We start from the raw sequence: 27391 nt of genomic DNA, 5'->3' as shown, positions 1-27391 counted from the left end.
CTATTGTTTATCAGACAACGGGGTTCTGGTTAAATATAAACGTTAATTTTGTCTTTTTATAAGTGACATTTTGCCCCCATTTTTTTTTTAACGGAAGTGAATAACTTTATTAAAACTAGAAATGACCTATTCAAAGTTTGGTGTTACTCATCTTTTCTTTTCATATTTTACCTGACGCTAATATTTGTTTTTCTCTTGGGTGTTTGACATGTACTGTACTGATACTTATACCAACATTGAAAATGAAAAAAACAAATCTAATGATAAGACAACAAAATTAGGGTTAATTTATGTTTTAACAACTTGTAAAGGTTTATCAATTGTTAGAGTTTTGGGTTTCAATATAATATGCCTTCGACTACAAACATTATGTTTGGTACAGTACTACCCTATCCGATATAAATCATATTCACCTTGTATTTAATAAAAGGTTACGATTATAATTGTCAAGTATCATCATAATTAGAATTTAATTTACAATTACATTTTCAAAATACAGTATTATTAGATAATAATTTAATAGATTATAACGAATGACGTAGAATCTAAAGTTTCTAAACGTTTTTGAATGACACTGAACATAAACGCTAAATAAAGTGTCTTAAGCTCTGTCTACACTATCAAAAAGTATGATGTGACCAATGGTAGTGATATACCCAAATATGGTAATGATATGACATCATCGTGTCCATATATGGGCATATAACCTTTATTGTCACATGAAGTTTAATAGTGTAGAAAGAGCTTTTTGTTTGAAAGATTACCTATTTAAATTTTTCAAAATTGTATTTTATTTTATGCTTTATTCTGCCATATTTTATCATTATTGATTATTATTTATGAGCCCAGCTCTTGTAATATATCTAGCATAGTGCGAATGTAAAACACCGCCAATACTAAACAGTGCTTACGAGAACTGTAATAGGCCTAATTAATGTAATTTCTTAAGATGACAGCGCCTTGGTTATTTATGTAATTTATTGTATATGTTTTAGATGTCATTGTGTTAGGCCTCAACGAATAAGTTGTGGCTTCGGCGATTACAGGTCGCACTCCAATTGAATACGGCAGTATCCTCTCAAATGTTGGATCACTTTCTACTGTAACAGAAAATGGAATATCTGACGCTAAATTAAAAAATAATTATTTGGTATTTAATTGGAGGAACGCCTGAATTTTAAAACATTACAAAGATGGTCTATAGTTTAGCCAGATTCTCTACACTGTATCTCCACATATGGGTATTATGTTTTCCAGTATCATAGGCGCATTCTGTAATAAAGTGTCACATAATTCACATATGACTCATATGTATTATATTGAGGTTAGGGTTAGGCTAATGGGCTATAATACAGAAGTCGCATGTGACATGTATGACATTGTAATACAGAACTTGCCTATGATGCAGTACAGCGAATCAGCTAATTGGCCATGTGACGGTTTATCTTTGTAATATTTTGTTGTTAATACGTTAATAAAACGGTTGCATGTTACTGTTTAACTTTCAACTGAAATAGAAATAGAATAACAAATAAAACAAAATGTAAAACGAAAACCTTGTTATTATTATGTTTTATTTCTAATTGAATGTTAATATTAATGTTTATAAAAAAACCATACCTAGTGACAAAGCAGTACGTTCTAGTACAGTATCATGTCTAGCGACAATAAACATGATGCAGTATCGTGTCTGTTGACTGTAACAGGCCCATCATACAATAGCGCATGTGGGAAAAAGTAGTTTGGTATATACTGTACGATCTGATAATACCTATTGTCATTTAAACATTACAAAAATTAAATTGTGAAGGATGAATTTTACATGTATGTAAGCCAGTTGACAATTGCAATAGACGGCTTTTAACATTAAGCTCTGTCTACACTATCAAGCTTTATGTGACAAATGCCCATATTATGGACATTATGATGTCATATCACTATCACATTGTTTTTGATAGTGTAGACAGAGCTTTAGGATGGATATACGGACAATCTAGCAATGAACTAGTCACAAAATAATATCATTTTAGGAAACAGTAAAATTAATTTAATTTTAGCCTCAATTAGTTTTAAAAGGACAGCTAGCTTGACAACTCAATCAACTATTTGGCCTATAAACTTAGGCCTGAAGATTTCCTCATACTCTAAAAGACAAGCTTAATTACTCAGCGTTCCCACAGGACCGGCCAGAATCTAAACACACCTGGTCAATATACATGTAAGATATATAAACTAAAGAAAATCAAATTAAAGAAATAAAAAGTTGTTAAAAACAACAAAAACATGCATGTTTTTATTTATTTATAATGGGTGACTTCTTCAGTCAAAGACTGGTCTCCCGGAGGGTCCAGTTATGTGGCTGTGGCTGTGAGTGATAGTGGCTAGATGTGTACACTGGACCTACGGTTTATAGTCCTTATCCAAGAAGATTTGTTATACCCCCAGAACCATGGAGCGGGTGAGCCTCGAACCCTTGCTATGGCTACGGTTCTAATATCTTAACCGCTCAGTCAGTCACTCGTTTTAATAGTATAAAGCATTATTTGAAAAACATTCTCAAAAAATAACCTTTTTGACTGATCAGATTTAAAAAATAACATAAATTATGTTGCATGAATACACACTATTTGCCACACTTATTATTTTAGATTTTTTTTTACAACAATTTACTTGACTTTTGTTACCATTAACCATGATTTAGTTATAGACTAGAGATAGTTCTTGATTAATATGTGTGCAGTACCAATTTTAAAACTCAAAATATTAACTGCAACTCAATATACTATGCTCACTTGATTTGGTTGTAATATAAAACGATAACCCAATAAAATTAAAGGTATATTGCAAATTACTTTTAAAGGAATTCATCTATACTGTGACAATATACCTTTTCCTATTTAGCTGCTATTTTAATTATTTATTTTCAAAATATGACTTAATAATAATAGTAATTATGTATTGCATGGCTGTAGTGAGTGTATTGTGTTCCCAATGACCAATTCAGAGGAAAAGAGGTACATTAACTTGTCAATGTATGTCAGTCAGTTAAAATGTTAAACATAGGAATGTGTTTGTATATTGCACATTAATTTGTTTTTTAATACTAGAATAATTTAAAATATACTGTACAAATAAATAATATGTATTATGATGAAATATAAAGGCATTTAGGTGTTGTGTTTGTAATGTAAATGTAAAGCTCTGTCTACTACTAACTTTATTTGACAAAAAAATGCGATGTGCCCATATATGGACACAATGTCATATCACTGCCATATTTGGGCATATCACTGCCATATTTGGGCATATCACTGCACTATTTGGGCACATAAAACTTGTTGTCAAAATAGTTTGATAGTGATTTTGTAGACAAAGCTTTAGCATGCTTTACAATAAAACATTAAAAAGCTAATATTTTTCTATATTTCTGGCAAGAACACGTTTCATTATGTATTAAAGGACTCACCGAAGAGTTCAAACATCCACGAAAAAAAGTTTATTATAACTTTTTTTTTAATCTGTAAGATAAAACGAAGGGAAAAATTTACTTTAATCAACATCTACTATGTGGACATTGGAGATTTAATTCTACAGCACTATTCTACAAGCCAATGAAACAGCTAAGAAGAAATAATACTTAGAAACATTGCTGAAACATGTTATGACAGTAAAGCAAGTATTATGCGAAAAGTCTCACTCTACACTGACAGTGAAAAAGCAAAATAAAAAAGAATAAGGAAAAACAAAATGTTCTGAGAATATTTTCTTGCTGTAAATTGAAAATTTGGCTTGAGATTCTAGATAAAGGAAAAACAGAAGAATAGGCAAGCACATTAACCACTAAGCTACAGCTACACTATTTATATGTTATAAGACAAACAAAATTACTGGAAAAAACAGATGAAGCAAAGAATGCTGAATAAAAGCCCATATAATAAAAGATATACAGTATGTACAGTATACATACATTCTGTGGCGAGGAAACACTGTATTCTTTCATCCAACGTATTTTTTATATAGATATCCATGAAAGAACACGGTCAGATAGTTCACAAAAGTTCAAATAAATACTGCGCTTTACAATGTCAGAATAGATATGTTCTTTTTTTTTCAATAACAAACTATGTCTGTACTCAAATAGATAACATGTATGTCATTTTATAATCAGACTATTTTTAAGTGAATTTTTTTGAATGATATTAAGTTTTCCATGTAAGTCACACTGAAATATTGTTTTAATTATTTGAAAAGTTGATCCAGAGAGGTCAAGTGCATTTAGTTCCCAAAGGTGGTGACTTCAACGAATTTTAGCTGACTCAGACTAGATGGAAAAAAATTAAAATTTACAAATTTCATTGGATATTAAAACACATTGGTGGTGCGATAAATAAATGCCTGATGCTTAATTCTGTAATCATGCGGTTTGTAAAACTAATGGTTGACTAATGGTATATACAGTATATTGCACCAGTCCGTAGATCGAATGATTGTGGTGTAATCAATTTTTACCCTGATGGTAAATGTTGTACATATCACACTGTCCCGTAGGATAATAGTTATAATAGTTAATCTATGACCCCGCTATCACATTTACCCGATGGTTAATTTTGTGTATACTATATCGTTCCGAAGATGGTTGACTTGTGGTACTAACAATTTCCCCTCGATGATAAATATTTTATATTGCGCGGACAACAGTTGATACAAACAACAATGACATTGCAAAAAATTTACGACAAAACGTTTATAAAAGAGAAGGGTGATTAAGAGGATTCAGATGACAAATGCTCAGGGAAGAACTAGGCCTAGACTGCATTTTCAGATATTGCTAGGCCTACAGTAGTCTGCTTTCACAGATATCCCTAGGCCTAGTCTGAATTCACAGATATCCCTAGGCCTAGTCTGAATTCACAGATATCCCTAGGCCTAGTCTGAATTCACAGATATCCCTAGGCCTAGTCTGAATTCACAGATATCCCTAGGCCTAGTCTGAATTCACAGATATCCCTAGGCCTAGTCTGAATTCACAGATATCCCTAGGCCTAGTCTGAATTCACAGATATCCCTAGGCCTAGTCTGCACTCAGTTATTCCTAGGCCTAGTCTACAGTACATATAAACAGCTATTCCTAGGCTTGAATTTGAATTTGAAAGCCTTATTTTACCTCTAAAAAATATTATTTTACCTCTATTTATGGTCTTGCTTTTGTCACTAGTAGGTTCTTCATCATGTCAAAGCTATTTCCATCCGGTTGGACACTGACTACTTGACCAGACTGGTTCTTGACCGCTAAAAATCCCATATCATCAAGTCCAACAATTTCAACCTCTGGTCCATCTTCTTTTTCCAGGTGCACTTGCATGTCACTGTAATTTGGGAAAGTAAAGTCAATTAATATGTTTTTACTTCAAAAAGTTGGTTTGATTATTTCTAATAAATAATTATACTTAGAATAAACTTATCAAATCATTTTCATTACCAAAATATTACTTAGTTTATTTTTTATTTTTTTGTCTTAAGATGATTTTTTTTAGATCAATATATTGGTGATGTCCCAAAGCCTAATAGATCTTAAGTTATCTATAACTTCAATAAGGGAGAAATATTATTTTGTATAAGTATATTATTATATTTATTATAAGTATATTGCTCAGTTTCTGAGCGGTTAATTTTGTTGTTGTTGATTTGTAAAATTACTTTCATAACAATATCATACTTTTCAGATAAAACATCTTGAATTACCTATGTAACCAATGTTTGTAGTAAATGGGTAGAAAAGAGTCTTTTCCATATAATTGAAAGTTTTCAATAATTCTTTCTATGTACGTCAATGTTCGTGCAATCAGCAACTCTCTTGTTAAAGGTAACAGGTTCGTATCACACTCGTGGTTGTGTCTGGCTACGAGGTCATTGATGCATATCGTTGGGTCACTGTTGTTAACGTTAAAACCACACCCTAGAAAAAAATAGATCATTTAATAATATAATGATTTTATGCTTATTGGTACTGGGACTTTTAGCATAGACCTAGTAGAAATTGATGTCTTGAAATGAGCAAGAATAGCCTGTATATAACAAGTTTTTATATTTAAATTTTACCTTGCAGCAATTCAGCTTCAGTGTAATAAAGATACCAAGATATATGTATTGAAATTTGTTTTTTCTCATTACAAATTTTGAAATTCTCTACCTTTTTACAAGTATAGATAGAAAATATAGCAGTAACAACTTAAATCCCAAGAATTATTGATATTAAAAGGATGCATTAAAGTAAAAGAAAATGTCACTACTAACCTATGATGGCATGAAATTTATTTTCCCAGCAACAGGAATTGACAATCACACCTCCCAGCTTCATCTTGTCACCATAGTAAATGTCATTTGGCCATTTCAGCCGCAGATCAATATTCTAAAAAAGATTTTATTATATTTTTTTTTAGATAAAACAGATAATGTTCTTATAATCATGCCTATTATGACAATTTTAAATTAAATTGTATTATTACCGATTTCTTTTCTTCCGTATCACTATCCTCAATTTAAAACGGATATTTCTAGAATAGCTATTTTTAGAACGGCTGTTTTCAGAATGGCTATTTTTAGAATGGCTATTTTTAGAACAGCTATTTTTAGAAAGACTATTTTTAGATTAGCTATACTGTATTCTATTTGATCATGAATTTTTAGAATAGCTATTTTTAGAATAACTATTTAACACTGTGCATTATTCACACATATCAATGTTCTATTATTACCTCATAGCCATCTAAGGATCTTACAGCCTCAACCACTGCAGCAGATGCAATGTGCTGCAGAAAGGGTAGACGTTGTCCAAGGTTAGATTGGATAGGAATGCGTACATGGACAGAAAACATGGCACAACCTATTGGAGATATCCAAGCGTTTCCACCTCGTCCTAAAAATGAAAGAAACCAAGTTAGTTTTTGCAGTTCCAATTATAATAATAATAATATCTTGGATAAATGCCCAATGTTGTAAAAGCTCTAAGCGCTGTATTGTACATATTATTACCGCAGTCATTTTTGGATCAAACATGTACTGTATACAAACTACTCCCATATAATAATGCAGTTATTAATCAGCGCAAAGTTGTGTCTTGACCTTTACCAAGTGGTCATCTGTACACTTGGCGAGTCTTGCCCAAGAATACAAGCAATGCGATAAGCGTTGGATTCGGACCCACGATCAGTAGTCCAACGTTCAACACACTGCAATGATGACAATCATAACAAAGATAATAACAATGATGCCAAATATGATGACAATGAAAGAATGGTAAAGATGGGGATGCCAAAATACAAAATGTAATTACTCAACCTTTTCCTTGAGTCATTCTTGTAGCTATGGCAACCGTTCCTACATTCTCCTCAACTTGAAACATAAATCTATAAAAAAAAAGTAATAACAAATGAACAATTGACAGCAATAAGAAGATGTATACTTATTATCATTAGGAATTTTGTTCAATACTCATGTATTATCTCAACAAACTGAGAAAAAATGTGTTAGTTAGCATCCTCTGAACTGCTATTTGATGCACAAAGAAGAGCATTTGCAAAATACGAAAATAAACTTTCTATACACCAATGTAATTCATAACATCTACCAAAACTCCTGAGTTTACAAACATCAGAGCGCATGGCATACATAACAGCAGGTGTTGATTTATGTGTATGTAAACCAGTGGCCGTATTCACCATTCATACTTAGGCTAAGAGAAACACTTACCCTTACTATTAAGAAAATCTCTTATATAGTGAATACAATTTAAGGTAAATACTAAAATATATATTGAGTTATGTGAAATAATTTAAGGAAATATCTCACTAAAGTGTTAAATACTGTCACTGAGTTTTGATAGACAATGTAAAAGGGTTGTCTTCTTAATCATAATTTCATACCCTTCAAACAAGGTCATTGTTGTTGGAATAACTTCTGAATACAGAACAACGTTTCCTAACACTTTGGTGTGCAGGTGATTCTGATATGCTTCCATGTCGAAGTTCACGGCTTTTGGATGTGTTGTAATTACTGGTATACATTCTGAATCTATCTCTTTATCCAAAAGGAAAGTGTCGACAAACTGTAAAGTGGAAAGCCTGGAGTGTAGACATCCTTCTTTTAAACGGCCTTTGACTGTGTTTAGAAAACTGTCTTGTGCTCTCTAAATAAACAAATTGTGAATCAATATACATGGCCATAGCGAGATGTTAAAAACAGACAAGGCAAAGATGCATTAAATATAGTTATCTGTGCTGGCGAATTGGGGTTACTATAACACTTAACTTTGGGTTTCAGACTGTTTTTGTCGCATTGCTTGCATCCTTAGGCAAGACACTTTACTTGAATTTGCTTCTCTCAAACCCAGGTGTACAAATGGGTACCGGGTAAGGTCAAGACACAATATTGCGCTGATTCCTACCTGCATTATGGGAGTATGTTTCCATACATGTTTTGTCAAAAATGACCAGGGTAATAATATGTACAGACTTAGAGGTTTCACAACATTAGGCATAATAATTAAATTCATACAGTAGTATACTTACACCTGAATTGGAATGTATGTAACATGGAGTAATAGAAGGAGTTATTCCCAGTGAGCATACAACACCGAGACGAGAGAACAAGTCTGAAAGCACTTCATATCGAGTCTGGTTAGATTTCTTGAGCTCAGCAAATTCTTCCGAATTAACTGTCTTGTCTTTTGATGGATCTACATCCAAATGTACCTGTAAAAAACGAATTTAAAAACATTTTAAAAATCGATTGTGAGGCATTTGATAAACAGACAAACTGCCTTAAAATGTCTTGACATGTTTCGCGAAACTATTCTCATCATTAGAACAGAAAACAATGCCTAGAGTACTTATATACCAATAGGACATGTTGTATGTAAATGAGTAAGTAATTAGCATGATAATGTATGTAGATGATACTTCTTCATTTACATACAACCTGTCCTATTGGTATATAAGCACTCTAGGCATTGTTTTCTGTTCTGATGATGAGAATAGTTTCTCGAAACATGTCAAGACATTTTAATGCAGTTTGCCTGTTTATCAAATGCCTCAAAAATCGTTATTTTAACTTGAAAGTTCAGTGGTATCATACATGATATATTTTTTAAATCATGTTTAATTTAGACTTATTTAAAAAACAAATCCTGATAACAAATATTTTAAACCTGGCATAGAAGTGCTGTTCCATGACCTTTTGACTTGATCTCAATAATAACTGGTTGATCTTCACATTTTGCAAGTATACTTAAATCTGTACCATTCTGCTCTGGACTCGTGTTAATGCTAAATAAATAGCCTCTGTGCAGACATTTTAAAGACTTTGTATTTTCTAAAGATTTATTATAATATTCCACATCAATAATAGATGCATTCCAGTTCTGCTTTTTAATGCTGATACAGTCTGGTAAATAGAGTCTAGAAGAAAAATTCATAACTTTGCCTCCAGAATCCAAGAAACACTTAATTTTGTTGGTTGCTTCGACGGATTCTTTCATTTCAAGTTCGGAAGATAAAACTAAGAGGGCAGTGTTGTCAATCCACGGGTGATTCAGAATCTGAGATTTGGTTAAATGGTAGATGACATAGTGATCTGGATGAAGACATTGTTGCAATACTTCTCTAACCATCAGATAATGATCTGGTTCTTTGTCATCACTATCTGAAAATATTCAAGTAAATAATTTATCAATCATTTCCAACAATGCTGATTTTCTACATAATACAGATACAGATACTGAATTTAAATCATAAAGACATACAGTAACAATCATAGTTTATAGTTAGTAGTATTTAACATAACCAAAGTTGCTGTCAGTAATTATTACATAGGAGTACTAAAGTTTGTTGCACCAGACAGTCTGATAAGAACTCAAATTATTGGCAGGGAAAATGCATATACTGTACTTTTGTAAAATGTAGGTTAGTACAATTGAGTGAGTCAACTATACTGTACCTGTATACACCAACACATTTGGCACTTTATGACTACTAGTCTGGTGATCTGTTGGGTTTGGCTGGTGATCTGTTGGGTTTGGCTGGTGATCTGTTGGGTTTGGCTGGTGATTTGTTGGGTTTGGCTGGTGATCTGTTGTGTTTGGCTGGTGATCTGTTGTGTTTGGCTGGTGATCTGTTGGGTTTGGCTGGTGATCTGTTGGGTTTGGCTGGTGATCTGTTGTGTTTGGCTGGTGATCTGTTGTGTTTGGCTGGTGACCTGTTGGGTTTGGCTGCTGATCTGTTGTGCTTGGCTGGTGATCTGTTGGGTTTGGCTGGTGATCTATTTGGTTTGGCTGGTGATCTGTTGTGCTTAGCTGGCTCTGTAAAAGTGCTTGTTGTTGTAGAGAAGCTTTTCTGGATAGAAGACTTTGTGCTCTGCCTCGAATTCCAACAGCTGAAATGAAAATAATTTTAATTATTGATCTCAACTTAGGTTCCCTCAGCAGGCCGTCGTCAGGAAAATGATATATATGGTGTAAATTTTGCTGTGACGTACTTGACGGCGTAAATTGACCACAGGTTCAAATTACAACTTATTTTCATTGTAAATTCAGTACATTTACCACACACAATTAAATCCATAACAATATTATCTTCGAGAATAAGGCATTTAGAAATAATATTAGATTTACTGTAAAACTACATCAAACCTGTATCACAAATAAAACTGACTTGTTATAGATAATGCAACAAAATAAAAACTCACTTGCTATATGCTCAACCAATAACCCGTCATCAAGTTCCAGAACGCCATCTAAGAACGCCATTCCAGTTTTAGCACACTGTTCCACGCTAGCTTTCACAACGATTCCAAATGGCTCTCCTGACTTCCAGGCAATTGGCTTTGTCAACCGCGACAATTTAACAGCTTGATCAGCCGGTACTTTTCTAAGATGTACATGTCCATTTCTATCTATGTACGGAGGAGTGGCTTCTATTAATAAATACATCTCTGATTGGTTAGTTAATTTGTTTGTCGGGTTGCACTTTTTAATTACTGGTGATGATGAACCAATGAATAGCGTCCAGTCATGGGATAAGTCAACATATTGCTGTAATAAAAAGTAAGAAATAAATATTAAAAAATTAAAATTTGTAATTGTTCATGTTGCAATGTAAAAATCAATAGCAGATAAATTAAATTAATAATAATAATTATTATGCAATACAGTAGAACGGTATCCAACAGAGTGTGTCGGTCCTTTAAATATGGTGGCACCTAAAAGTCATAACTTAGTGTGAGTACACATTACCACTTCTCACGAAAGTGTCCCGTAATCAGGTGTCCCCTAAATAGTTGTTGACTATAATGTGTGTACATATTGCCGCACACTTGTTTCTTACGAAAGTGTCCCCTGAATAGCAGTGTCTCCTAAATACAGTACTTAGTCACTCATTGACTATACTGTCTGTACATATTGCCCCTTGTTTGTTTCTCAGAAAAAAATGAAGATACTTTATATACGAGATAATATATTTTAACTACCTTTGGAGAAATTTCAAGGACCTGTTTTCCACCCTTTTCCATCAGTGTTTCCAGTGTGATTGACTCCATTGCATCGTCACAAAAGCCGGATATACTTAATGCTCCAGGTTTGAGAATCCTTGGCATTCTGCCAAGCGAATGGCTGAGGACAACTCGTTGAATCAAGAGACTGGATCTTGGTATATGGCTACAAAACATCTCCACTAGCGCACTTAATTGACTTTTCTTCAACCGGTTGTCAGAATACGTAAGGTATATGTAGCAAATTGTAATGAACATCTTTCTCTTCCCTTCAATGACGTCAGAACTATCGTTTAAAATTGGTAACAAATATTATCAACATCAAAATTATGTTTTAGTAGTATATAAACCTACTACCTAGGTAAGCCTACCTAGAATAGTAGACACTGACTGTTCTAGGCTTCATGATTGAATGTGATAAATTACATTTCTTTATTCATTCAAATCAAAATTTCAATAATTAATATTATATACCTACTTACTATCTAGTCTAAGCTAGTAGACCTAGTATAGTAGGCCTAATATACAGTACAGAAGTAATAAAGTACATGTATGTAAATGTATTGAAATGTTTATTTAAACAATTGTAAATTGAAACAAAAAATTGGTAAATTTCCTGGATCTAGTGTTACACCCACAAACACTGCTTTTAACTTAAAAGTTTAAACTACAGATATACACAGGCCCTAGGCCTATATGTCACACTCTGGTCATACGCGGAGCAGAAGCCTTTTTCCGGCATAGCTAGTTACAAAAAAGTAGTTTTGCTATGCCTAGGCCTAACTAGGCCTAGGCTAGATGTAGTAAGTTTAGGGAAAATTATTGGATGTTTGCCAATTGTTTGTGGCCCATTTGGTACCTACATAAACCTGTTTTATGAATATATATTTAAAAAAATGCAAAATACAACTAAAAACATGTAAAATCATTGCAAAAATCAACTTACAACTAGTGTTTATCTCGTTTCTTTTGCGCATTTTTTTAAAGTTTGGCGCCACCAACGAACAAAGATATGCATACATTTTAGTATGGCACGCCAATTGAGACAAAAACGTAAAATGCTTTAACTTTTTTCTGAACCTCCATTTGTATTTCTGAATGTTAATAGATGCACACGTAACGCCTTTTTGCTGAACATTATTGAAAAAAAAATGTTATGTATAAATATGCAACATATGACAATCATAACAAAAATAGAATACACAATATCAGATTTTATTAAAAACTTTATTTTGTAGAAAATATAGTTCAAATATCATAAAATCAAGATGAATATAGTTTAGTTGTTTACTTCTGAATTTATTTTGAAAAACATTGTGCCCTAATTTAAAAAAAACTGTATATTGCAATTAAATAGTTCAAATAATAAGTAACTAAATGTGTTTAAAAAAAGTCAAATATTGTGCATTTAATTAAGACTATACATAGGAAGTTGATAAATGTACAACAATACTTAATTTGCTAATATGATTACATACTTGTGTTATTAGTACAATAAATACAAGGAATGAATTATATTGGAATGTTTAGTATAATGAGAATAACATAAAACAACATAAAAAATATCTAATAGGTTTAAACTGCCAATCAAAACTATTTGGTTAAATACGGGTGGGGGATTGGTCGACAGGAGTGTAAAGGGCTTGGTCGGCAGGAGTGCTTGTTGACAGGAGTGCAGGTGTGGTTGGTAGGAGTGTCACTAGGGGGAATTATGCCAGGAGTGTAGGGTATGTGGTTGGCAGGAGTGCAGAGGGTGTGGTTGGTAGGAGTGCAAAAGGTGTGGTTGGCAGGAGTGTCACTAGGGGCATAGTTGCTGGGAGTGTAGGGTATATGGTTCGAAGGAGTGCAGAGGGTGTACAATGAATTGAATCCATGATTGGTTCTAGTAGGGATGAGCTCTGCCATGGATTTTACTGGGAAATCAAGTCGGCAGCATACTAATAATAAAAACAGCTACTTTAAATTACTTCATCACTGTCACGAACTCTTAGAATGTTCAATAAGGAATGGTAATTTATTACAATCACAAACTATATATAAACTACAACTTGTGCAGAAATGTTAGTATATTTGGAAATGTTTTGGACAAGCAAGCACACTTTTATTTTGATTTGTAATAATAGTATTAAAATGGATGAAAAAGACAAAGTATTACATACAGAGAAAACATACATTTTACATCTAATCAACATTTAAATACAAAACAGTTTCTTTGGATGTAATAGCACAGAATTTAAGTGAAAGTTTTTGTGTTTATAACAAGAATATTGTATTATACAGTAGTAATAAGGTGAGACCTTTGGGACCCAACAAATCGTGCCCTTAATAGGGGTGTGCCCTGAATAGGGTACACTAACCAAAACATTGAAATTGTCCTCTGAGTAAGGGATGTAGTGTTGAAACATATTGCCCCTCATTTTGAGATAAAGTGTCTCCTTAATAGGGATGTCTCAAAGGAGGGGTTGTACTATAATCAGAGACAGAGACTTACTTAAACCTTGGTATCTAAACCTTAAATAATAAATATATAAAAGTGCAAAATGTCTTCTTCCTAGATAGGCATTTGGTTTGGTTTTGGTCTGTCTTAAGATTTTCAAATAAAATTAAGTATTGAAATTGAATTGTTTATCAGGGTATTCAGACACTGAACGGAATCTTTATTTGGATGGCTTTTTGATTTGAAACTTATATATAAAACATTATCAGCATGTAATGTACTCGATTCTTGCAAGTATAAAACTGTGTCAGATTTTATCAAATATTCTTATTTAAAGCCCCATTCCCTACGTTTTTTAGATCTAATTTAAGATCACAAACTATATTTAATGTAAAAATAATACTATATGGTCCTATTGCGATAACTTTTTTCGTCTTTAAACGGTTAAAAATGTGAAAAATAAGCCGATTCTAATAATATTAGCGGCCCGCTATAAATCCCAAAATGCATTGCGCGCGGATTGATATTTTTGTTTTTCACCTGTAATTCGCCCACTTTTCGATCGATCGTGAAGCCAAAACAAATGGAAGACTCCTAACTTTTCAGCGAAAATATCGGGTTTTCCCCAATTTGTATCAACGGAGTCTGGCAAAAATAGAAAGACAATTAATGCAGCAACTATACAACGTCAGGCTAGGTATATAGCTCGCGTACGATGTTCGTACGTTACCGATGTTTACCAGCTAGGCCTACAAAACTAAGCCTAGCTAGGCTAGGCCTAAGACCGTCCACGAGAGGTCGATCGCCGCGAGCTACTTAGGTAGTGCATTGTTTCTCACTTTTTATCATAATTTACCATAAAACGGACGTTTAAGACAAGGAATGACATGGTTTAATGTTTTTAAAGTGATATATATGTATTATTTTCCAAAAAACTTCCAAAATTGCAGGGAAGGGGTCTTTAATTATCTAAAAATTGAATGAAATCCTAATTTGGGTTTTTCAAATTTGTTTTTAAAGACCTAACTTCAAAAATTGTACTTTACTTAATCCTTAAGTATAACATTATGTTATTTTTAATACAATATGCTTATCTACTATGTAAAAATATATAATTTGAATTACTACAATGTGTTGCCATTAACATTTTTTGAAAAAGACAGTTTAAATTGATTGTTTAAAAAATGGAAATTAAAAGTTTTCTTTATTGTAAAAAAATCGACAACCAGCCTCACGAGAAATGGTGGAGTGTAGTTCACAGTTACGATGTAGAATTTCCGACAAGCCACTTGGACCACAGTAAAATACACCTGTGTCAATCCTATGAAAATAAATAAAATAATAATACTAAAAATATTAATTCGCTGATTATAAGGATACATTTAAATGTTTAAAGATGTATTTTTCCCAAAAAAATCTGACTTTAGATTATTTTGTAGTTTTAACAAAGTTATCATAACAAATATAAAAACAATGGTTTTGCTTATAAAAAGACAAAATAAACTGTTACATTTAACCAAAAAGCAACAATTTGACTCTTTTCTATTTTTTCAGGTAAATAATTTTTTATTAATCCAATTTTTTTAAAGTTAATAACTATTTCTTCTTCTTGGCTTTGCTTCGCGAACGAAGATTTTATGAAGGGGTTTGTCCATGTCTGTCACAGGCTCGTTTGTGGCTTACAAGTCCGATGCGAGAAAGGCATGTCCGTCCACAATGGCTGCAGAGGAATGTCGGGTGCAACTCTTGTGGTTGTGGTTCAGCATTTTGGTTTTTTCTCTTTTTTCTTTTAAATATATATAAAATATAGGACGGTGACTTGTCCTTCACGCCTGCGCAATGGGGTTTTAAAGTGGAGTACAGTGTGCGCAGTGCACTCCTTTAAACCCAGGGTTCATCTGCCATAGCCTAGAAAAACTGAGACGGTGACAGCGAGGTCCTTGGGTCGTAGGTGTTATGTCAGAGTGTCCTTCTCCTAGAAGAATTGCCGTAATCACGGCTAACGAGCTTCATCTGCCCAGGTTTGGAATTAAAATGGAATATTAAAAAAAAATTTTTTTTTAGGGAAACAATATATCTTTAAATGGTAAGTAATATAAAGATAAATGTGTGTTTGAACTTCTATAGTATATAACAGATTAAAAAACAACATAAAAAATAAAACATTTTAAAAATGGCAATATCCAGAAGCAGCGAAGATGGTGCCTATTTTTTATAAAAAGTAAAAAAACTTACCCTTGGTTTTCATTGGCAATCTCCGGAAAAATACTCGTCCATTTGGGACGACCATAGTGTGTCTTTTGTCTTAATCCTGTAATTGCATCTGTGTTTTCATTTTCTAATAAATAAATATTTTTAGCCTAAAAAAAGAAAAAGTTATATATAATTGTATTATACTATGTTCTATATTCAGATTCTTGAAAATGATTAAATAGATCAAAATGCCAAATTCTCTCTTTATCTCTCTTTATTTGGAGTTACTGTACCTTCCTTTAAAGACACTTGTGTTGGGAGTGAAAATTCTCACTCTAATACCCTTTTCACACCTGCAAAAAAGCTTGTAACCACACCAAGAGACTATCTCCAACTCTTTTTAGAATAGTGTACCATTACTTTAACATGCAACATATACACAGGACCAACGGCTTTACATCCCATCCAATGAGAATAAAAAATCTTGCCTAAGGATACAATCAGTATGGTACAGATAGGCTTTAACCCATGCCTATCACATGCTAGTCCGATATTATCATTATACCATCACTCTCTGGTATATACAGCACCTGACGCGCTTTCCCAGATGGTCTCCCTTCCAGAAAGCAACTGGGCTCAACGTTGCTTACTTTGGTAATCTGACGAGAACCTGTGTTTCAACTCGGTATTAATATTAGTATATACAGATATTAATATAAATAAACATACCTGCTTCGAACTCCAACCTCTTGTCAAATAAATATTATAATTTAAGAAGTTTGCGTGACCTTTCTCAATCATATCGCTTTCAAATCGTTCAAGTAACTCCGAGAACCATTCAAATGCGTTTGTATCCGGACAAATCCAAAAGAAATATACTTTCTTAAGTTTCAAATCTTCTGAATTGTTTAGTAATCGGTACCTGAAAATAAGTAATTCATTAAATTAGGTAATAAATACTGAGTGAGTCAAATGGCTGAGCGGTTAAGGCACATTAACTATACCAAAAGAGAAAACCATATTGGCAAAGGTTTTAGGCTGACTCGCTCCCAGTTTTGGTGGTGGAACAAGTCTTCTTGGATAAGGGCTATAAACTGTAGGTCCTGTGTACACAGTGTGTTTGTGTGTACTTTAAAGAACCCAGTTCATTATTAGAGACGATTAGGGGGTTACCCTGGTTCACAAAATAGCCCCTGTATCCCTGGAATTACCACCTAACAGGTCACATGTGACTAAATACATAAAATAAAATTATCTAGTTAGCTTTATTGCAATTTAAATGAAAAAAAAAAAACCCAAATAGGCTACAAATTCACATCATTTTTAACCATCTGTTTGGTAGAACTAATGTTATCGAACTACAGGTATTAGCAAAAAAGATCACATTTTTTAATAGGCTCACCATATTGACTTTAAAATTGAAGCAAATGGTGTTACACCAATACCGGCTGCCACACACATACCAACTTGGTATTTGAATATGTCGATACTTGCAGTTCCAAATGGTCCATCAACTGCAATTCTGTAAAGATAACACAGATTGCAATATGCAGAATGAAAATTATGCCACGCTTTCTAAACTTTAAATTGCTTTGAAGTCATGCAAAATATTGAGATTATTTTATTCTAGTTTAACCACACTTATACCCTTTTCACACCTTCAAAAGGTAACAAAGTTGTAACCAGGTTTGCATGGTGTGAAGACAATTTTATGTGAAAAACACCGTCACCTATGAGAGGCCTGTTTTTTTGTTCTGAGATGTCTCAAGTTGTTCCTGGGTGCACGTGTATTGCCCTGGTAATAAACTGACCAATCATAGTATCAATCAATCAATCGTTCGATTTATATAGCGCCATTCCAACATCCATTGCTCATGGCGCTGTAATCAACTACTGTATGCTTTCTCCCGAGATTTCTTGCGGTTCACATATGTGTAACGTGTAATAAATCAGGAGATCAAAACTGGTTACAATTTTTAACACGTTGTAACAATTTATGCAGGTGTGAAAAGGGTATTAGTTCTGGTTATTTTAGATTCAATAATCAACATCTCTACACAGTTTCAAATAGCTAGTGTGAATACTGTACGTACTTGGGTAGTTTTGATGGCATCATATATATCTCGTCCTCACTGTTGGCACCACAGGCTTTTGCAAGAGCTTGGGTCCAGTCTCCTACAGTACGAATGTGAACACTAAAAAAATCTTCATCTGGTGACTGCAAAAAAAAACACATTACATAATGACAAAGTTTGGAAGTACAGTTATTGTAAATATATTTATATTGATTTTAAACCAAATTGACTCCATTTGTGGCTGTTGATAATATGATTGATAGTTATTCATTTCTCACGTTTATTTGCCAAATGTAAAATTGGGAGTTTTGAAACTAATTATGATTTAATTTTAAATTTTAATTAACTATAAACAGCATAACACAAATATATACAAAAGATATGGGGTGGGTAAGCTTCCATAAATAATTTGACACTAAAGAAAACATAAATCCACTGAATAAATTATGGATAATAAGAATATTGTAGGCATGTAGTACTGTATATTAGATTATGATACGACTAAATATATGGTTTAAAAGAAAAAAAAAATTTTTTTAAACAGAATTACTCACGGATGTCAGCGTAAATGGATGCCATTGCAAGTTGGACAACTTTGGACACTTAATAAATATGTACTGGCCAGGCAACATAGCAAACCCAGGCTTTTTCATTTGTAGTTCAATGACCTGGGACGGGTGTACAATAACCTAGAATAATAACAATTGATTATTATTATGATCAGTGTTTACACTGGAAACCAAATTGAATAAGGACGGACAAATGTGGGAACTAATTCTTTTCAATTGTTTACTCAATTACACATTAATCAATGAATAACATAAAATACTGTAGTTCCGGCAACCACATTGTTCTGGATAATATTTAATAATTTAATAATCATAGGGTGCTGCTTCTTTCGGCTTGATTCTAACCCTAGGCATCAGTTCAAGCTCTGTGCTTTTAGTAGATGCATGAACGACAGGTGGCCAGTATTCTAGCGACTCCCAATGCGAATTACTTGTTTGTTATGGTTTGTTATCAGTGGTGTAACGGCTATGAGCGCCCAATAGCTAAACACAGAAACCCAGAGCTTATAGGGGCCCATGAGCAGTGCCCAGGCATTAAAATATGCTGAAAAGGCCAGAAACATCCGAGGCCTCCAGCGTTGGAACTGGGAGGGCCACTTAGGTTTCCTAAACTAGGGAAATCAGGCCACTGTTTGATTAATATTTGATTTATAATTGTCTTACTTTTGTTATCGTGACTGTCTGTATGCTACGATAAAACCTGACAATTCTCTCTATAAAATAGATTATTAATGGTGCAATCACCCATTTCCAGCTCTGAAAGAAAACAAGAGAGTACAAAGTAATCAAGTTATCAATCAAGTTCCAAACCAATAAAAAGTAAAATTTATATTATAAAAAACAAAAAAAGTCCAATTCAAGTGACGTTCCCAACTAATAGCACTTAAAAATAATTTTATTTAAGCTGTTAGTTTGGATAGATACAGTACCGTTGATTCACCACCGGAAAACAATGGTTCCGTTTTACATTCCTTCATTTCCGGCCAACTACCAGGATAATCCGCACAGAATGTTGGATCGTGTTCGTCAACGTTTGTTTGATAACGTATAATTCCTCTGCAAAAAAACAACGGATGCGCTTACAGGATGTTTATAAGAAAAATATTAGGTCTTGTAACAAAAGGAGCCGTGTAGGTAAAAATTGAGATTGCAAAATGTGTTTTTTCACCTTATTTATAGAAGGTGAACCTAAGCGTATGCTGACAATCAAGGGGCCTTCTTGATGAGTAATGAAGTGGCTGTGTGTGTATACAGTATTACACCTACTCGTCTCGAAAGATGTACTAGGTTCTTTAAAGTGCACATGAGCCAGATGTGTACACTGGACCCACAGTTCATAGTGTTTATCCGAGAAGACTCGTTCTACCATCAGAACAATGGAACGAGTGAGGCTTGAAGCCTTGCCGATGTTAATATGGCAAGGTATTACGGTTCCTCTGTCTTAACCGCTTGGCCACTCACTCGCTCTGGCAATTCACTCGCTCTGGCCACTCACTTGGTCTGGCCACTCATTCGGTCTGGCCACTCATTCGGTCTGGCCACTCATTCGCCAGTGAGAAAATAATCAAATAATCTTACAGTAAATCATAATACAGTGATCCAGGATGGGGGTTGGGCATTGTGGAGAATGGGGGCAGGGGACATATTCAACTACTTTTAATAATCATAATAATAAAATTGGATAAAAGCCTTTAAATTAGAATGAAATAAAAGTGGATAAAGTGATAAAAATTTACAATACAGTAAATATACCTTTTTATTGTATAATAATTATTGAATTATTAATACTATAGATACCACACTTTAGTAACTTACTCAGATCCATGGGCAATTAAAAACGCATAATAGACTACAAATAAGTGGTGTGTGAACCAAAAGGTTTCAAAGTATGACCGCCTGAAACAAAAGACATTTTAAATTTAATAAGTCACTCAATCATTTTAACAATATAAAATTAAACTTAGGAAGTACTATTAACTCAAGAACATCTCAACAATGTGTACGACTACATTATTTCGGTTAATTAAACTTAGTTAGTACAAATAAAGTAATATTAACTCAAGAACATCTCAACAATGTGTACGAGTACATTATTTCGGTTAATTAAACTTTGTTAGTACAAATAAAGTACTATTAACTCAAGAACATCTCAACAATGTGTATGAGCACATTATTTCGGTTAATTAAACTTTGTTAATACAAATATTAACATTTTGGAAAATTCCTGGTGTGTAAAATTAGTGGGGAAAGTTGGGGAAAGTTTGGAAAAGTGTATTCCGTGCCAAAATAAATTTTCAGAAGACTATTCGTGTTTCTATTTCTCTTACAAAAATGTTGTTTGGTTTTTGGTTTCATAGTTATTATAACTTTTTTTTTTCTCTTTTCACTTTATACAAGTTATACAATATCCCCGTTTGTTTTAATGAGCAGTAAAAATAACAGAATTTATCTTATGAACAAATTTGGCGACAAGATGCATTTTTACAAAATGATTGACACAAAAAAAAATTAATTATACATAGGTTGTCTCATAAAATTAGTGGAGAAAGTTTCTGTTAACAAATGTAATGTTATCAAAAATGTTCATCTAATTTTCATGAATGATTAAATTTTTTCAAAAAAAAAAAGATTAGCGATAACGGTCATTAGACAGAATTGGACCTCTAGAGGTCAATCTGTTTAATGACATATTTGTCATTTTTTCTGCCGATCCGACAGCGAAACTGTCAAGCAGGTTGTTTCGCTAATTTTTGGGTTTTTTTTAAAGAGAATTAATAATTAATCAAATGTAATGTTTTTGTTTGTCTTTCAAAAATGATGTTTTGGTTTTTGGTTTCATAGTTATTATTACTATAATTACTATTATTATTATAACTTTTTTTTTCTCTTTTCACTTTTAAATTACACAACATCACTGTTTGTTTAATGAGCGGAAAAAATAAAAGTATTTATCTTGTGAACAAATTTGGCGTCTCAATTGATGCATTAATGTTACAAAATTACTGACACAAAAAAGATAGAAACCTGATGAATTCAGTTGCGGAGGTGAACATAAGTAGCAATGCTATCGTGATGAAAACACCAGTCCATCCAGCCACACGGGTAAGGACTTGCTGAATAACACCAAGGCCATAACCCGTCTGGAAATAATAATAATAATCATCATTTATACTATAATTATTATATAATAATAATAATCTTCATCATTACCACATTGAAACACCGGTTCTCGTCAGATTACCGAAGTTAAGCAACGTTGGGCCGGGTTAGAGCTTGGATGTTTGGATGCACTATTATGTTTTAACGCTAACTCCTATTGAGGGGACACTCCTATTAAAGGGACACTTTCTGGTTAAACAAACAAGGTGCACTATGTTTTAACACTACGGCCAACTCCTGTTGAGGGGACAACTCTATTAAAGGGACACTTTACAGGATTTTGTCCTCTTAATAGGGGTTCTAATACTGTATACCACCATATTACACAAGTACAAGGTACACATGTACCACAATTACTCTATATTTCCATGCTCCATTGCTAATGCAACCAGAGTGTAACACAACCCCTTAATTTCCTACCCAGATCAACAAGTCATACAGTAATATTAAAATACCTTGGTTGCCCCTTGCACAGGATTAACCCATGTATCAGGTTGTCCATACGATAGGGAACTAAGTGTCCTCTCAATTTCACTTTCTGGGTATACTTTTGCATTGTATAAATGTTGAAAATTAAAATAGTGTGCATTTATGTGCCCAAGAGTAAAAAGAACAATGACGTAAGCTAACGTCTTGTGGAAAACCAAATTCTTGTCGAGCAGACGTCGTACACTTCTTTTACAGCACTGTGTAGAGAAAAACAACAAAATTAGTAATTTCCACCTAAAGTGACTACACTATCAAATTTTATGTGACAACAAAATGTGATGTGCCCATACATGAACATGATGATGTTATATCAGTACCATATTTAGGCATATCCCTATCATGTTTGGACAAATCACATCAAACTAGTTTGATAGTGTAGACAGAGCTTTACACAATGTAATACATAACTTGGAAATAAGCCATTACCAAATTTAACATAACTGAATCAGCAGTATTTACTCATAGAGTTGTCAAAAAGATCAGACTTTTAAATCTAGAAACCCAGTTCTCTGTGCTTTTAAATATTATGTTGTACGTTTGTGTGTTTTATTTGCCCAATTACTAATTATAGTTAAACTAATTTTGGAAAATAAAAAGCATAGCTGATGCACTGAAGTATTTCATGGTATCATACGCAATGGTATTATTGTAATTAAACCATTAGCTTTGTTTCGTTTTTCAATGGGCCTTGTTTGGTTCCTTGTTAAAATTACTTAATTACTGGTACCCCAGTATTGTAAGATATTTAAGAAGTGCATGTTTTGATGTTTTTTATTCATGTCTGTTTTCTTAATGCATGGTACAATATTCAATTTTAATAGGATGGTTATATTTTTGTATAGCTATTTTATCCTATTTTTATATATTTGTAATGCAATTTATTTCAGTCCTTGACTGTCGTTTTGTAATTGGATGTATTTTATTATACCGAATAAATAAATAAATAAATAAATAATAAATAATGATAATACATATGAATTATGGATTATCAATATTGCTGCATTGTGTCACCATCATATTTTTGGGCCATTGTTATTAATAATGTGACAAAGCTAATAGTGGTAACAAATTAATTATTACGTAAAAATAATTCAGGATCACCATTAAGCTTGCATCTTTTTGAACAAAATAACATGCATACAGATTTTGTTGAATCGTATATGTCATGATTAGATGCAGACCAAAGCAATCTAACAACAGGAACTCGTAACAGTCCTTTGATCTTATGTCTGGCTGCAACAAATATCAACAGAACTTTACTATGTACAGTACATATTCTCAGTGGAAAATCCTGTCTTTTATTAACGGTGTTAAGTGGCGTGGAACTGATAGTGTCGCAGCCACAGATAATCCCTTTGATCTCCAGAGCTCAACATCCTGTTATTAGATTGCCTTGATTAGATGCATTGTAAACTTTGGGGTGGGGGGGAAGCTGTTTCTCATTTTGTATTTTTCTCATTTTTTATACAGTACTTACTGCTTGGGTGTTTACGGATCCTCTGAAAAAAGAAATAAGATTTCTACAAACAGGAAAGATAATCAGCATACTGTTGAGATTCAGACAGGCGGCGCAGGCTTTTGCAAATGGCAGTGACTTCTGTTGAAAAATAAAGTATACAGTAGAAGTAAAAGAAAAGCCTGAAGTTGGAGTATTAATTATAAAATCTCTATCTTTTCTGTAGATGCATTCTCAACAATTGTACTGTGGAAGGTAAGATGTTAAAATATATAAGTATTTGTTAGGTAGTGAAGATACACTTATTGCCTAATTAGTCTGGGTTTTTTTCTTTGTAAACTTCATGTAGAAATTACAGTGGTCCTGTATTACAGTGGACCTGTATTACAGTGGGCCTGTATTACAGTAGGGCCTGTATTACAGTGGGCCTGTATTACAGTGGGCCTGTATTACAGTGGGCCTGTATTACAGTGGGCCTGTATTACAGTGGGCCTGTATTACAGTGGGCCTGTATTACAGTAGGGCCTGTATTACAGTGGGCCTGTATTACAGTAGGGCCTGTATTACAGTGGGCCTGTATCTAACTGTAAACAAAATTGGTTTACTAATTGTATAAACTATAGTGTCAATCTATTCCAGTTAAAACAAATAGACATAACTTTTCATTCTTACTTAGCGCTATTAGACTACACAACAATGAGTTCCAAAGATAGGTCATTAGGTTTTTTGTATTCTATATTGCTTGATCATGTTAAGTTCCATGTTGATCATGAATGTAAATATTATATGTTTATTGTTTTTTTTGTGTTTTTTGCCAAGAAAACAATTATCATTGTACTATATGTATGAATGACTTATATCATATGATATCTAATCGAATCTGAATATCATCAACAGTTATGTGTCAAAAATTGGTGAATTGCCCTATTATTTGACACATAACAAAATGTGGGCGTGTACCATTAAAAATATTGCTGTATGAATGTAATTAATTACAGACAGTGAGTTTACAGCCCATTTACACTAGGACGAGATAACGATCGACGATGAATAAACACACATTTTTCTTTACATTTAAAATGACATATATTTGTTAGTAAACATACTCACCCCAGCTAATAATCGGATATAGTAGTATTCTGGGCCATTCTCATACTCAAAATAAACCACTAACCAAAATATAAGATTTGCTAAAAGCCATAAAACCTACATGAAAAAAAAAGGAGGTAAAATAAATCAAATTAATATAATAAAAAATGTATTATAATAAAAAAAGCCTTTATTTTGAGATTTATTAAATACTAGGCCTACTAGGCCTAGGTAGTCTAAAAAAATAGTTTTCAGAATGTTATTGTTATTTGGGAGCTCATTCTGTTTGGTATAACAAAACCAATCAAATAGGGCCTAATTTAATTAGGCCTACATATTATGATGTAATGGAATTATTACTAGCTAGTGTAGGCGGCCTACAGTGTACAGAGGGAGGCCAACTAGCCTGGCCCGGATCCCCTGGCCCTACCTAGCTAGGCCTAGGCAGAAGAGGCTTGGCCTAGTAGGCTAGGTAGTAGGCTAGGCCAGAGCCTGTTTAGTATAAGACTAAGAGGTCTTAAAAATAGCACTTATCAAGCATACCACATGAGTCCACTCCTTTAGAAATTTAATGAATCTTATTTTCAACGTTTCATGACGTTCGTTTTTTCCAGTAACATTTTGATAAGTTTGGTTTTCCATTTTAATTAAATGAGTAATAAATGGGAGGAGGAGGCGGAGCTGAGACAACTTTGTTTATTTCCGCTCGTCACACATCAACAAACACGGACGGAAAGAGAAGAGGTATGAAACGCCAATTACACGGCATATCGTACTATACGCCTCCTACATTCTTTTGACATTTTCATTAGAGACTTAGAGATTTAATTAATTAAACACTGAAATAAATTTTTAAAAATGGAAAACTGAAACACAGTAATGTATTTTTAATATTTCATATAATATGCGTCATTTGTTACATTGTCCAAAGAGAAATTATATTGTCTGTAAGTTTAAATTAATAACAACTGCAAAAAGAGCTATTCTGCTCCGTAGAATAATTAATAGCTTAGTAAAATTATTGTCATCATAGAAGTAATTAAAAAGTAATAAAAGTCCCTAAACCGTACAAACCAAGCTAATTAAAAATATTAGATAGGCCTAATTAGATTTTCAACCTTTGTGTACATGATTGCACTCTGAGTAGGCCCTAATAATAACAATTAAAACGAATAGACAAATGTGTTTTTAAAGTTTGATCATACATCCTATGTCTGATAACGGAAACACGGTAACATTCCTCCTGATATATTTGTATTAAGCAATACCTAACATTAGAGTAGGGTTCTTGGCACGAATAAAAGGTCGACCGTTCACTTTTGATAAAAGCAACAAATTTAGTAGACATGTCCTACATGAAATAAAAGAAATAAGGGCGGACCCAACCAAGAGCGAAATATATGGTCTTCAAATTAAAAAAAAAAATCATTTATGAAAGGTTTTCTATTTTATTACGTAGGACATCTTTTATTTAATGGACCATATTTATGGAATACTATATGCCTTTTAATCTTAAATTGTTAAATACTTTAGGTTTAAAAAAAAAAATTATATATATAAACAATTATTAATTCATATAGTTATGAACTTTAGTTTTTTTTCCTTTTCTTTTTTATAAGTGCATACATTGTATTTTTTCTTGCTTATTTCAGTCATTACTATTTTTACATACATATATATTTGTTTCATTTGGAGGTTCAGACCTAAAGCCAAATGACTTAATGCAATGTCCACACACATTTTTTTATCATTTATATTTTAAAAAAATGAAAAATGTATGTATTGTGTTATATTTTGTGTGAAATAAAATCTGAAACTGAAACTGAAGTACCATCCATACAACATGCATGCTTAATGATGCTTTTATCAAAACATTTCGTGCTAAAGAACCCCTACTAAAAAGAAGCAACTTCTGCCTATCAAATAATATCTGTAATAGTCTAGTCATTGTCGTCAAACTGTAAAAATACTATTAAAATGTATTGACTATGCATACCATAAAAAAAACCTCACTCATTAACAACGGTCATATAAACATTATCTAAGTATTTTAAAATGTGTTTGTATATTGTATTATGTAGGTCTATTGCTTTTTATTGTGATTTTATTGTTTTCTTGTATACTCTCCATTTTTTTTAATCACTTGAACAAAATTGTATATTAAATAGAATGGAATGATTAAATAACCCTGTATATTTTAATAGTACGTAAAAAACAATACAAGTCGTGTTATGACGTTAAGACAAATAAAAGTTAAACCACACACGAGACCAACAATCGACGTGTTCCTTGCCGTAATAGATGATCTCAGGGCGCCTTCATCGTCACCTCTGTCAAATTTACTCGAACTCTAAAAAACAAAATCGAAAGATTGAAATACAGT

The 27391-nt window shown here is 32.9% G+C and overlaps 2 protein-coding genes across 2 annotated transcripts; both read right to left on the bottom strand.

Moving 5' to 3' along the window:
* Positions 1-1373: 1373 nt before the first annotated feature.
* On the bottom strand, positions 1374-12512 carry LOC140055366 (biotin--protein ligase-like). Its single transcript, XM_072100701.1, has 13 exons — positions 12488-12512; positions 11521-11827; positions 10741-11086; positions 9994-10428; positions 9206-9699; positions 8568-8750; positions 7923-8185; positions 7339-7406; positions 6756-6916; positions 6295-6409; positions 5743-5956; positions 5186-5366; positions 1374-3518 (listed from the first exon to the last, which is right to left on the bottom strand). Exons 2-12 carry the CDS (start codon positions 11797-11799, stop codon positions 5192-5194), a joined length of 2733 nt encoding a protein of 910 aa, XP_071956802.1. The 5' UTR covers positions 11800-11827; positions 12488-12512; the 3' UTR covers positions 1374-3518; positions 5186-5191.
* Positions 12513-12855: 343 nt separating this feature from the next.
* LOC140055367 (NADPH oxidase 2-like) lies at positions 12856-25674 on the bottom strand. The gene is made up of 14 exons (XM_072100702.1): positions 25552-25674; positions 25030-25125; positions 23941-24060; positions 22430-22660; positions 21840-21955; positions 20631-20711; positions 19745-19871; positions 19479-19571; positions 18801-18935; positions 18265-18389; positions 17574-17693; positions 16901-17093; positions 16214-16338; positions 12856-15299 (listed from the first exon to the last, which is right to left on the bottom strand). Exons 1-14 carry the CDS (start codon positions 25648-25650, stop codon positions 15170-15172), a joined length of 1791 nt encoding a protein of 596 aa, XP_071956803.1. The 5' UTR covers positions 25651-25674; the 3' UTR covers positions 12856-15169.
* Positions 25675-27391: the final 1717 nt, after the last annotated feature.

This window comes from Antedon mediterranea, chromosome 7 (assembly GCF_964355755.1).
Source record: "Antedon mediterranea chromosome 7, ecAntMedi1.1, whole genome shotgun sequence".
Lineage (NCBI taxonomy): Eukaryota > Metazoa > Echinodermata > Crinoidea > Comatulida > Antedonidae > Antedon > Antedon mediterranea.
This window is presented reverse-complemented; position numbering and strand designations above follow the sequence as displayed.

Coding starts and splice junctions, on each gene's coding strand:
- LOC140055367 (XM_072100702.1), bottom strand. CDS start 25,650: ATGGAAAACCAAACTTATCAAAATGTTACTGGAAAAAACGAACGTCAT. Junction 22,661..23,940: donor GATCCGTAAACACCCAAGCA/GTAAGTACTGTA, acceptor TTCTCTACACAG/TGCTGTAAAAGAAGTGTACG. Junction 17,694..18,264: donor ATGCCATCAAAACTACCCAA/GTACGTACAGTA, acceptor TTATCTTTACAG/AATTGCAGTTGATGGACCAT.
- LOC140055366 (XM_072100701.1), bottom strand. CDS start 11,799: ATGTTCATTACAATTTGCTACATATACCTTACGTATTCTGACAACCGG. Junction 8,751..9,205: donor GAACAGCACTTCTATGCCAG/GTTTAAAATATT, acceptor CGTTTTTTACAG/GTACATTTGGATGTAGATCC. Junction 5,957..6,294: donor TAAATTTCATGCCATCATAG/GTTAGTAGTGAC, acceptor ATTTTTTTCTAG/GGTGTGGTTTTAACGTTAAC.